This window comes from Telopea speciosissima, chromosome 7, assembly GCF_018873765.1.
Source record: "Telopea speciosissima isolate NSW1024214 ecotype Mountain lineage chromosome 7, Tspe_v1, whole genome shotgun sequence".
Taxonomy (NCBI): Eukaryota; Viridiplantae; Streptophyta; class Magnoliopsida; order Proteales; family Proteaceae; genus Telopea; species Telopea speciosissima.
Genome location: NC_057922.1, coordinates 5,637,029 through 5,649,266, shown reverse-complemented (window position 1 = coordinate 5,649,266; position 12,238 = coordinate 5,637,029). Strand labels below are relative to the sequence as shown.

Here is a 12,238-nt window from a genome sequence, read left to right as displayed (position 1 = left end):
TGATATGAGTCCCCCAAGTAGGTTCACAATGAAGTATTGCCATTAAAACCTCTCTTTGATTGGGAGACCCTCTTCCTCCTATCTCTCACAATGTATATAAATCCATCTTCCCACAACCTAAACCTACACTGGTTCTTCCCAACTCTGTCCTTAATTTAAGAAAGAAAGAAAGAAAGAAAAAGGCCCACTTCACAGTTCCCTGCAAAAGAAGAAAAACAACAAAACCAAGCAAGTAAGCATGAAACCCTTCACCCGCATTGAGCTCCTCCGTGCTTCCTTTGCTGCTCTCTTAATCACAACCCTTCTCGTTCAGTACACACTCTTATCCGCCACCCCAATATTCCTCACCACCACACTTCCATGCTCTTGCTTCTGTGTGCTTCTCTCCCTTCTCTTCTTCTTCTCCACTCGTCCACGCCCTGTTCTTCTCCTCGACTACGTATGCTTCAAGCCCTCCTTCGATCGCAAGTGCAGCTACGAAGTCTGCGAGTACTTCCTCCGTCGTAGCCGTCGATTCAGCACCAAAAGCGAAGATTTCATGCGTGGAATCTATCTCAAATCCGGTCTCGGCAACGAAACCTACGCTCCACCCTTCATCTTCCAAACAGATTACGAAGCCAAACACCAATCCGCCGTCCAAGAAGCACAAGAAGGTATGTTCTCAACCGTTGATCTCCTCCTCTCCAAGACCCATGTGGACCCTTCTCAGATCGACGTTCTGATCGTGACATGTGGCATGTTCTCCCCTGCCCCTTCACTTTCCTCCCTCGTTGTCAACCGTTACAAGCTTAGACCAGAAATCAAGACTTTTAATCTCAGCGGCATGGGTTGCAGCTCTGGTGTCATGTCCATCGATTTGGCTGCTAAGGTGTTGAGCAGCTCTACCGCTCTTTCGTACGCCTTAGTTGTCGTCACCGAGAGCATCAGCTTGAATTGGTACTTCGGCGATGATCGTTCTATGCTCGTTACCAACTGTATATTCCGAGTGGGTTGCGCCGCCGCGTTAATCACCAACGATCCGAGTCGCCGCCGGGATGCAAAGATGCAACTCGTTGACTCGCTCAGAACTCACCACGGCGCTGAAGATAGAGCCTACACTGCCGCGTTCCAGCAAGAAGACGAGAACGGCAACATTGGGGTGTCTCTCACTAAGGACTTGATTCGGGTCGCCGGTGTTGGGCTACGCGAGCATATAAAGTTGCTTGCACCACGAGTTCTCCCACTGAGTCAACTGGTCTTCAACGCTTACTCGGTGGTAATTTCTGTACTTTTCCGTGGCGAGTCGAAACCAATCGTGCCGGACTTTATGACGGCGTTCGAACATGTGTGTATACATACTGGTGGGAAGGCTGTGATCGAGCAGGTGGGGAGAGTTCTGCGGCTGAGTGACGAGGTGACTGAGCCGGCTCGGATGTGTTTGCATCGATTCGGTAACACGTCTAGTAGTCTTGTGTTCTACGAGTTAGCGTATTTTGAAGCGAAAGAGAGGGTGAAGAGAGGTGATAAGATGTGGATGCTAGCGTTTGGAACTGGGTTTAAGGTTTGTAGTCTTGTGTGGAAGTCACTTAGAGATTTGAGTAAAGAAGCTGAAAATCCATGGAACGATTGCATCCATCGATACCCATTAAAAGCTTGGTGATAAAGGAATTGCAATAATAAGGATTAAAAAGGTTATAAGAGAGACTGATCAGAACTTTGTGACGAACATTGAAGAGGGAGGAGATGAAACCAATGAGATTAATGTTATTTCTAATTGATTTCTACACCATAATTGCTGTTTTCATTTCTATTTTGGTTCTTTGGAGATTCTAACTGATCTTGACTCTCTCTCTCTCTCTGCAAGTCTGCCAAATCAGTAATCCAAGCTGTAACTGGAAAAACAACTGTAGAGTACATGTGAGTTGTACAGTGAGGGGACCTAAATGAATGAATTGGGACTGTCACTTCAGTTTTTTAGAGCAGAGTGAATTAAATAGGGTTCTTAACTAACCAACTAATTTGCAAAAACAGAATCGAAAACGAAAGCCAAATCGAAAATAAAAACCCTAGCTATACCGATATGGTGTTTCTATTAATGTAACAGTTCTAGTTGAACTGAAGTATCATTTTCGTTTTGTCTATATCTATAAATACAATTCCCTTGGTACCACAAAGATAGTTTTGATCAAGGTTTTCATTTATCATTTGCTAATTTGGTTAATGCATACCAAACCTTATGCTTAACCTAACAAGCATGACACAACATACCTACCTACCTACGTCAATGTACAGATCAAGTGGACCAAGCTTGGGTTGGACAAATAAATTTTGACCCAAATGGAATCTGACCATGGCCTGGCCCATCTCATCAGATTTCAGCTCTATTTGCACTGTGTTGCATCATATATTTATATGATTTAGTATATATAGGTCAATGGCATCAATACTTCCCACCAAACTAAGAAAGGTAAAAGTTATCAGCCATTCTTACCCAAAAAAAAAAAAATTGTGTCTAGCCATAAGTGTTATGGCAATATACATATAGTTCCTGTCAATTTTCTTAAGGAGAATGTTCTCTGTGCCGGGGCGCAGGCTGCACCCAGACATATGGGGGTGAATGCAATGACCACCCTGCCCCCTAAGTGGCAGGCACATGTGTCTGGATGTAGCCTGCGCTGCGGCACAGAGAACAGGAGCCCGTTTAATACAAAAAGAGAGAAGGTTGCTACAATCAGACTGAATATAAAAAAATGGAGAATAAAGACCCCCTGTTCAGGGACTTAAATCCAGTTGTAGTAGCTAATTTGACCATTTCCACAGAATCCGTCCAAATTTCTATTATTTGTCTTTCAATTGATAATGCACCAACGACTCCTTGCTTGATCCCTCGAGCCTCAGATTCTTGGGTTGAACCTGTATAACCAAAATTCATATGGGTAGAAATAATTTGTTTGTTAGATATGATAACAGCTGCCCAACCACCACCTTTTGATCAGTGGTCGAAGCTCCCATATGAAATTATGATGCAAGTGTACATGGGTTGTGAAAATGTTAAGTATTCAACCTTAGTCAATAATCGGCTTGGGTTTGGTCCTTATCCTTATCAACCTTCAACAATGTCTAGATCATCATTCAAGACAACCCGTTCAGACAATTCCTTCCAGAACATCTTTCTATAATCAACAAGAAGACCTGCTACAATATTAAGCAGGCTTTGTTAAACAACACATGAAATTCGTTGCTCTAACCAAATTCCCTCAGACAGGGGTCAGGCAGGGGCATCTCAACAATATTAAAGTGTATTAGCCACGTCTGACCACATCCCACAAAGGATCTAACAAGTGCAACTAAGGGAACCTTCATTAAGGTTGAATATGGCTGCCAATTAATCTAAGCAGCAAAGAATTCAATCTGTCATGAACATAACATTGAAACTTACACTATTCAGGTAAGTAAAGACAATAATTATATTCCAGACATTGTAGCAAGAGTACAACAATGGAGTTGGTATAGGGAAGATTATCAGGCACCTCATCTTCATTTAGGTGGTCAAGATCCTGCTGGTATAGCCTGGATTTCCATCCAATAGCGTGAGGGAATTCTTTGTAGAGTCAAACAATAATTGGTCTACCTACAGGTAACCTCTCATATGCCCATACCTGAAACAACAGAAAATTTAGTTTTTATATATATTAGAACACCTATTCAAATCCAAAAAGGCAAAAATCAACTGATTATGCATCACCAGTATGTATAACATGTAATTGACAAAAGAGCTAACTCACTGTAAAAAGGGTCATTGAATACAAAGGATCACTAGAACTGGAATTACCAAAATAAGATATATCTGTATCTGAAATATTCAGAGAAGCAACTCCACTTGCCAAACCAACATTTGGTTCCCCCTCCAAATGCTTTGGTGCACAAACTAAGCCATTACCTTAGTTAAAAATTTCAGCACACCTGTCATATTTGAAGTTAACACAATTTTAGCAATCTCCTTACACTCAACCAAAGCCACTTCATTGCCCATTCTACTAATTCTCAACCAAGCATCACCCCCGATTTCTTCTGCGAGTTCACGTTCACTTCTTACTCGCAAAACAACATGATTTCAGCAATTTCCTTAGACTCAACTGAAGCCAACTGATTAGCCATCTTATGCACTCTCAATTAAGCATTGCAAAATGACTTCACAAATCAACAAAAGTACAGATGAATAACCTGCACATAGATATGACTAATGTAGCCATTGTCTTCTCCTTAATAAGCCTCCAACCCCTCAACTGTGGAAATATAGACTAAAAAGAAAGAAAATCAAGCATCCATATAGAGCAATCAACATAACATATGCAGCAGAAACTAATTGAAGAATATGGCAGAGATGGTACTAATAAACCTCAGATTGATTTAAAAGGAACTTTTTAGGTGTCTTTAAAAAGAAGGAAACAGTACAGCACCATGTTATGTGTTTGCACTTTTCAAATTGCAGTTACCTTCCCGACCAAACAGGCTTGAATTGAGTTTTTCTCACCTCAAATTCTGTGTCCAACGATTACTAACCTTCTCAAATGCACCCAATTTACATTTCACTCCATCTAAACTATGCAACACCAGAGTTTCACACCATGCCAATGACTCTGCAAGCATGAAGCCAAGACTCACCCCTTTGTAGGTAGCATGCTTCAACATCACCTGCGAGAATCTAGATCAAGCGATGCAAAGAGATGTACTTTTTTTTTTTTAATGATTTGTGAAGTCATTTGGTGGAGGGAGGGAGAAACTTCTGCCACAAGCTATCATTCGTAATTGCGTATTGACAAAAGGAATTAAGGATGTAATGAAACGAGTAGTATTTTACTGTTGAACGAGAAGATAACTAAACGGCATAAAATTATCCGATTCTCCAGATTGCTCTCTCAATCCTTCATCTACTTGTTTTTTCGTTTTGAAAAACAATATATTGTATTAAATTTCGTAGAAACTAGAAAGAGATACAGAAGGCCCAAGTTGACACTCGGAGAGGGCCAGAGACAATCATTAATGATTCAATCTGACAGATTTGGGATTTCATTGGAAGACTTGCGGAAGAAATCGTCGATCCTACGAGTACCCACTGGAAGTGGCTTCTCTTTCTCGACAGCGGTAGGCCCAGATCTAGCCTGGGCAATCGACGACTGATTGTTCGAGGTCTTTGAAGGCATAGGGAGAGAATCGATGAGGAAATCGTTAGTAGGTCGATGTCTCTTGGTGGCCATCCTGATGTGTTCCAGCTTCACTGTCTTCCGCTTCTTTTCAACGGCGATCTCTGCAGATTTCTCAGCCAGGAACCCAAGAAATAAATCGGTGGAGAGAGAGATGAGATGAAGGGCTTCTGAACTAACCTTCTTGATATCCCTGTCGAGCATCATTATTTTCTTCACTCGTCCAAGTGGGAACTCTGGTCCAAGCGTCTCTGTGTTCTCCTCTTCTGCCATCGTTGGCACTTTGTATTAAGCAACTTCTGTAACTTGGTAATGGTAGGAAAAACCCCTCAATCTGCAAGTAATTTGGAATGGATTCCGCTTTCTATGATTCTATCCTTGTTCCTGGCGGTTTCCCTCAAGAATGCGAAGGGTAATTTCGTCTGCAAAAAAAAGTTCCCCGCCAATTTAGAATTTCCCGCCAAAAGGGAACCCAATCTTTCAGTGGGCTTGAAAATACGTTGCAGCCTAAAACATGAGATTCACTTGGGCTTGGGCTTTTAGGTTGGGAAAAAAATCCCAATCTTTCAGTGGGCTTGAAATACGCTGCGGCCTAAAACATGAGATTGTATTGGGCTTTTAGGTTGGGAGAAAAATCCTCTCCAATTCCCTAAAAGTGCAGTGCGGTGGGCTGAGAGCTTGACATCTAACGGTGCCGAGTTCTAGAAGAAAGAAAAAAAAACTTGACTCAATTGACCTCGGACCGTTGGAGGTCGTGCGGCTGCCAGATGTCGACCTCTCAATCCCGAATTTCACCGCACTCGATCAAGGAATTGGAGAGAATTTTAATCCTTTAAGTTGCCCTTTTAGACCTTAGGACAAGGGCTGGCAAACAGTCGGTTCGGTCCACTTTTGGTCATGCTGAATTTATTTTATGCATGTACCAATCCAAATCAAAGGACCGTTAATCAGATTTGGTTCAGTCGGTTTTCCTTTTTGGGATTATATCTGTTTGTACCGGTTCGATTAATCATATTTTAAAAGGAAGTAATATACAAAAATGGGTCTTTTTGGTCTGTTTTGTTTTTGTGATGGTTTCAACAAACCAAATCTGAAACCGCCCGATGGCGGTCAATTTTGGTCAGTCCAACCGGTTGTCACTAACTTTGACACCCCTACCTTGGGTTCGGCTCAGGCTATCCTCCCAGTCCTCGCAAGCTTTATGGTGTTAAAATTGAACGAGACTGTGTTGTTAAACGGTTGAACAGTTCAAGGGTTTGAAAAATCATATCAGAATCTGCCTCCTCATTAACTTCAATTCTTTGTTTACTGAATCTGACTGAGTTGGTCTGATTTCCCAGCCGAATCTGACCGGCTTATAATGATTCCAATATGATTTGAATCAGAATAAATGGAGACTAATCAATACCCAATTCAACTTGGACATATCTAGGGTTTCATGGTAAGCAAACCAGACCTGATCACAATAGAGAAAGAGATTGTTTTGCACACATATGTCAATAGCGGATCATTGAGCCACCTATTTTCTCATTTCTTCGCTTGTAAGACCAAGTACCAGGTTAAACCGGGCCAGACTACAACCGGATACTTTGATGGTTCTGCTTCCAATCTGTTCCAAAAACTATAGACGACTGAAGTTCCATTCCCTTCTAATGCTACTTTCTGTTGTGGATTTTGCTTACCTCACAAGTCAGTAACCCTACCTGAACATGTCACTAGGATCTTGGGCATTAGATACTCTGCATATTTCTTTTAAGTTTTCAACATACTGAAGGTGCCAATTGGTTCTGCCAGTACATTTTGTGGCCTGACCTGGCCCAGACTCAGGTTTTGAGACTTTGAGTTAGCCCACCTTCACTTTAAGCAAAAGAAAAAGAAAAAATAAAAACATTTTTATAGTGCTCTCTCAACACCCTCCCCTTCCATAGGATAAATTCTTTACTGCCAATAAAGAAATATCTTTAAATGATGATGAAGGGAAAGCTGGTTTCCAAATTTTAACAATCCTAGATGCAGCAATAAAGAACTACTTTTAAGTTATTAGATCATCAAGATACCTTTTCCATAATCAATAGAATATATAGCTTTCAGAGATAACGCTGGAAATAGATGGAGGGCCAAATTTTTTCCACAACCCAACCTGATTCCTGCTTTTGTTTAATATATGGTGGGGAATCCATCCTAGTATTGTTTATTTCAAGATAAGAAGTGCAATGGAATGTGAACTGAAAAGCCAAAGCAAGTGCAAAATTGGAAATGATGTTCAATTAGAACAAGGGCATTTCCAAGGTTGAATGGATGGTATATTAGTTAATGATGACTGGACACATCCTATCATTTCAGTAAAACTGTGGATTTTAATAGTTTTGAACAAGTCTTGCAATACAGTTTTGAAATATTAAATTAGTTGAACCAAGCTCTTTATCTTTTAAAATCATCTTAACTCACAGGAAATATTTTTAATATCTAGAGAAAATAAAGAAAGTCTGGTTTCATGGGTGGTCTGAGGAGTGGAAGTAAAATTGTCAAAATTGAAGTCATATACAACATGAAAAGAGGGGCATTAGTACATGATATAAATCTTACCTGCATCCAAGAGAATAAGAGGAAACAACTTCACTGATAAGAAAAAAACACACCTGAGCTCAGATACCGAATCTTCACATGAAAGGTTACAAACATGTGTCTTGAATTGTGTTGCCACCTTTTTCACTTTCTTTTTCTTCATATCAAAATTAACTACAATTTTTACTCCCTGTTCAGAGCATCTCTCTGCTACATTTTCCAGCTACCAACTTTTGTCAAATTCTATTCTTAGTGCAATTCTTTCACAATAGTTGGCTTATCTATTTATACATACATTGCTGTGCCCTATTATTGAAGACTTTGGTTTCAAACAGTTGAGAGAGAGAATGCAGTTTTTCTATCTTTACACAGTCAACCACTTGAGATCTTCAACTTCAATCTTTTTATGCAAACTTGAACCCTCAGGAACTCCCAAAGGTGGGCCCTGACATGAACAATTATCAACCGCGTAAAGTTCCCAATCTTTGATTCCACATTTTTCCAATGCAGAAACCAACTTCTGGCTTTCCTTCTCACTTGGGTAATTACCATCAGGGCTAACAAGCACTGCCCCAGTATAAGATTGTCCGGCAACTCGAGCAGCCCCACTATAGTGAAACAAACCCCAGCTAAAATCATCAGAGACATCAACAATTGTCCAGTATTCATTTGAAACCACACCATTATCCAGGACACTGAAGTAAAATGTACCTGGAACTTTGCCTCTCTTAACCCGATATCGGCGTCTTCTCCAAACCATCTTACCTTCTAGAGTTTGAACTTGAAAAACTGGCTCATACCAGAATGATCCCTTTGCCTTCCCTCTATAGAATAGCTGATACTGGCATGGAAACTGATCATAGGCTGGGTTCTGGCCTGCTACAACTCGCCAACTCCAATCCAAGTTACCCAACCAACCAACAAAGAGATCTTCAGCTGCTTCATGACACAAGGATTCTCCTCGAAACTGAACCATGGGGGGAACGTAAGGTTTGTCGGGGATCTTAGCATCCAATTCAAGACAGTTGTTCTTCTGTAGCACACACAGAGAAAATGCTTCTAGTTGCGGACTCTCATACGACGCAATACAACGGTAGTTACAGACTTGATCCACTGGACTACATCGGTTTAAGCATTGCAGAGCATTCCTACAGTTAGGATCCAAGAGGCAGTTTAGTATCTGTGGTCCACAGTTCTGCACCATGCAGTTAAGCGTCGAAAGGCCCTTTGATCTGAGGTTCTGCAGGATTGGAACTGGTCTAATGTAAGTATTGATTATTACTAATATACAGAACCTTATATCATCTGAACTATGGCGATCCCATGCCTCAGATACTGTTTGGACTACCTCAACTGATTTATCTGAGTTTTTTCCTTGCACAAATCCAGCTAGTTTGCTAAATATGTTTCCTTTGGTTTCAGCATGAATGAATGAACCTCCTAATTTGTTCGTTAGACTTGGGGAGGAGTTGAAGCAGATGATATTTGATATGCTTTTGCTGTTTGTTTGAAGCCACTTGATTGATTCTTCATTTGTAACAGCAACAATCACCAAAATATCTGCATGGGATAATTCCCTTTGTAGAAATTCCACTCTTGAATCATTACATTGCTGTATGTCATCATTAAATACAAGCATTTCAAATCCTTCGTCTACCCATTTCAGTCTATCTGCCTGCGAAGGAAAGAAAGGGGATTATGAGAACAGAAGCTTCTTCATGATGTGCAACCACATTTACTTGATTAAACAGTGACACCAAATAAAACATGGATATTAAGTGAAACCCCATCCTCCACACACACCCCCTCCAAATAAAAATTGTTCTGCTAAAAATTCAAGGTGACTTGAGAATCGAGATATGCAGATGGGGAACTTCAAGATGCCAGTTTTAATGGGAGTTTAAAGGAGTTGGTTACAACTTGTATGAAGGCTTAGCAGGACATACCATTTGACCTTAAATGTTAATCATCTGATCAGGTTCCTTTTTCTTGTGATTCATCTCAAAGGTGCTACCAGTGGTTGACTGGTGCAACTTGCCTTAGTTGATCAAAGTTTCAGCAAACAGCCAAAGGGGATGTAGAGGGAGATAATGCAATATAGCAGATCGTCTATGTGTGATATTCGCTTAAAGTTTAGGGGTCTAGAGAAAATTTGTTAAACGAAATGCTCTTATGGGGTCCAATCATCAATTGGAAAAACACCAAAGTACACTACATCAATAAATTTGTTCCATGAGAGAGAGAAAATGTGGAGAATGATAACCAGCAAAGGAGCTATGAAGGGAAAGGAGATATAATAGAAACCTTCTACTTCTCATTCAACAAAAAACCAGAACTCAAATACATGAATGACCCAAGATTGTTTACAGATTCATAATTCTACTAGGCTTATAACATAACAATTACACCAAATGGTCAAAATTTAAAAACCATGAGTGCATGAGTGTATATGTACTGTAAAGTTAGCATTGAAGCAGACTATGTGATTTTCAATGATTTTCGAGTTTTGACACAAGATTAGACAGAAAATGAAAGTACCCAACACAATTTACACCCATTTTGAAGTATCAGGGCAAGAAAGGAAATTTGTGTTCTCTGTTACTTGCCAATCTACAGGATATCAGAGAACTTATACCATTCTCCCATAGAATTACAGAAAGGCATCAGTATGACATAGTAGTGAATCATGAATGCGGCTCCATAACGCTTGGAAGTGGAGCTATGAATCTGGAACGCAACCATTAAAGCACCTCCACGAATGATCAATGGAAAGATAATTGCAGAGGTTGGGTGATCATGGCACCATGGAAATGATCCGGCTTGATGGTCCAACCGACCGGTCTCAAGTTGGTTCGGTTGGCTCAATGGTATTATCTGGTCTGATATATTTATCCGGGTTTATGCATCAAAGTATCAAACGACAGAACCACTCCCAACGAACAGATCAACAGAGTATAACACAGTAAATAGTGGAGGAAGAAAAGGGCAGTATAGTAATTCAAACAAATTTCCCCATCACTTACAGTGTGAAGCATAACCTCTTCCCAGGGCGCGCATTTTAGAGGGCTGAGGCTTCCTTCCCCGACGACGGCGACAATTCTTACAGGGGAAGGAACAGTTGGCTCGGCAACCGTACTCCTCTCTCTGGTTTCCGAAACAGCCGAAACGGTGGAGGGCTTCCCATGGAAAGAAGTTTCCCGGCACAGAAAGGAGCGAGAGAGGAAACGAACCGTACTCCTCTGGTGAGACAATAATGGCAAGAAACTGGTTCTGGAGAAGGGGAATTGGCGGAGGGTCTGGGTCTGAGAACAAGTGGTCTTGAAAAGGACGGTTTCGGTCGGCATGGCTGAGCCCTGGGACTCTTGAGTTTGGAGTGGAAAGCCAGGGGTGGATACCGTGGACTCGTGGAGTGGTAGGGAGATAAAAATAAGCAACCGTGTCCGTGGACAAATTAATCCAAAAAAATAAAAAAAGTGTCCGTGGACAAGTCGTAACCTCATATAAGTGTAGACTCTAGACTCTAGAGTAGTCTAGAGAGACAGCATAGCCGCATAGGGGTATATTCTCGTCTTGTAAGGAAAAGGTAATTTCCTTTATTTTTTTTTGGGTGCGAAGAAATCTATTCATTTAACCGCTTCAAAAATGGTGTTACAATGTTCAAGAGTTCCCTAGGGACGGGGGGTGGGGGCTCCCAAAAACAGCCCAAAGGGCAAGAGAGGGCCCATTTCGATATAGTATGGGCCAAGCCATTTCCATTCCTATTGAAATGGACAAAATCACAAAAGCTAAAATAAGATTTCAGGATACAAATATCTTGAATAATACAAGAGAAGGTAGGAGGAGAGGGAGGGGGAGAGGGGGACAAGCATGCGATGAAGGAAAGACAATCCGATGAGACTAAGATGGAGCGGATACCTAGCTTCTTAGCAAAAGAGAGCCAATTGGATTGCCAATGCCTCACCAACCACCGTCAGAACCAAAGCAAAGTGCTCATAAGCAATCAAACAAATCTTTCCTCCCGGATCAAAAACAACACACCCAATACCAAGAGCCCTAGGCCTCAAGCCAATAGCCTCATTCACAAAGAAAGAGAAAGATCTCGTCGGAGGGGATGGGGGATTGACCACCCTAGAGCCACAAGCTGCCGTTGGAGGAGAATTCAAGGCCATGGACAAGACATCCTCAACCTTCTTGTTAACCGAGGTAATCCACGAACTGAACGCTGGAACCGAAGACTTAAAACATCTAGCATTCCTCGATTTCCAGATCTCCCAGTCGACCATCGCATGAGAAGTGAAATACACCTTCCGCTCCTTCTTAGAAGCTCCCAAAGAAATGCTAAACTGTATAAAAGCCTACCGCCATTGCCACATGTTCAAATATATGGGTCCCATAGATTTACATTGTGGGACCCACTAGTGAACAAAGGTTTTTGTAACTTGGAATTAGATGAGATTATTTACCCCAAAAAAATCAAATATGAAATTCGT

At 41.2% G+C, this 12,238-nt stretch overlaps 3 protein-coding genes across 3 annotated transcripts; 1 reads left to right on the top strand and 2 right to left on the bottom strand.

Moving 5' to 3' along the window:
• Window positions 1–210: 210 nt before the first annotated feature.
• Window positions 211–1,685, top strand: LOC122667792 (3-ketoacyl-CoA synthase 11-like). Its single transcript, XM_043864220.1, has one exon. The coding sequence runs from the start codon at window positions 239–241 to the stop codon at window positions 1,637–1,639; it is 1,401 nt and encodes a 466-aa protein (XP_043720155.1). The 5' UTR covers window positions 211–238; the 3' UTR covers window positions 1,640–1,685.
• Window positions 1,686–4,925: 3,240 nt separating this feature from the next.
• Window positions 4,926–5,493, bottom strand: LOC122669286 (nuclear transcription factor Y subunit gamma). Its single transcript, XM_043866029.1, has one exon. It carries the CDS (start codon window positions 5,454–5,456, stop codon window positions 5,028–5,030), a length of 429 nt encoding a protein of 142 aa, XP_043721964.1. The 5' UTR covers window positions 5,457–5,493; the 3' UTR covers window positions 4,926–5,027.
• Window positions 5,494–7,956: 2,463 nt separating this feature from the next.
• On the bottom strand, window positions 7,957–11,124 carry LOC122667058 (violaxanthin de-epoxidase, chloroplastic). Its single transcript, XM_043863236.1, has 2 exons — window positions 10,772–11,124; window positions 7,957–9,423 (listed from the first exon to the last, which is right to left on the bottom strand). The coding sequence occupies exons 1-2, from the start codon at window positions 11,090–11,092 to the stop codon at window positions 8,113–8,115; spliced, it is 1,632 nt and encodes a 543-aa protein (XP_043719171.1). The 5' UTR covers window positions 11,093–11,124; the 3' UTR covers window positions 7,957–8,112.
• Window positions 11,125–12,238: the final 1,114 nt, after the last annotated feature.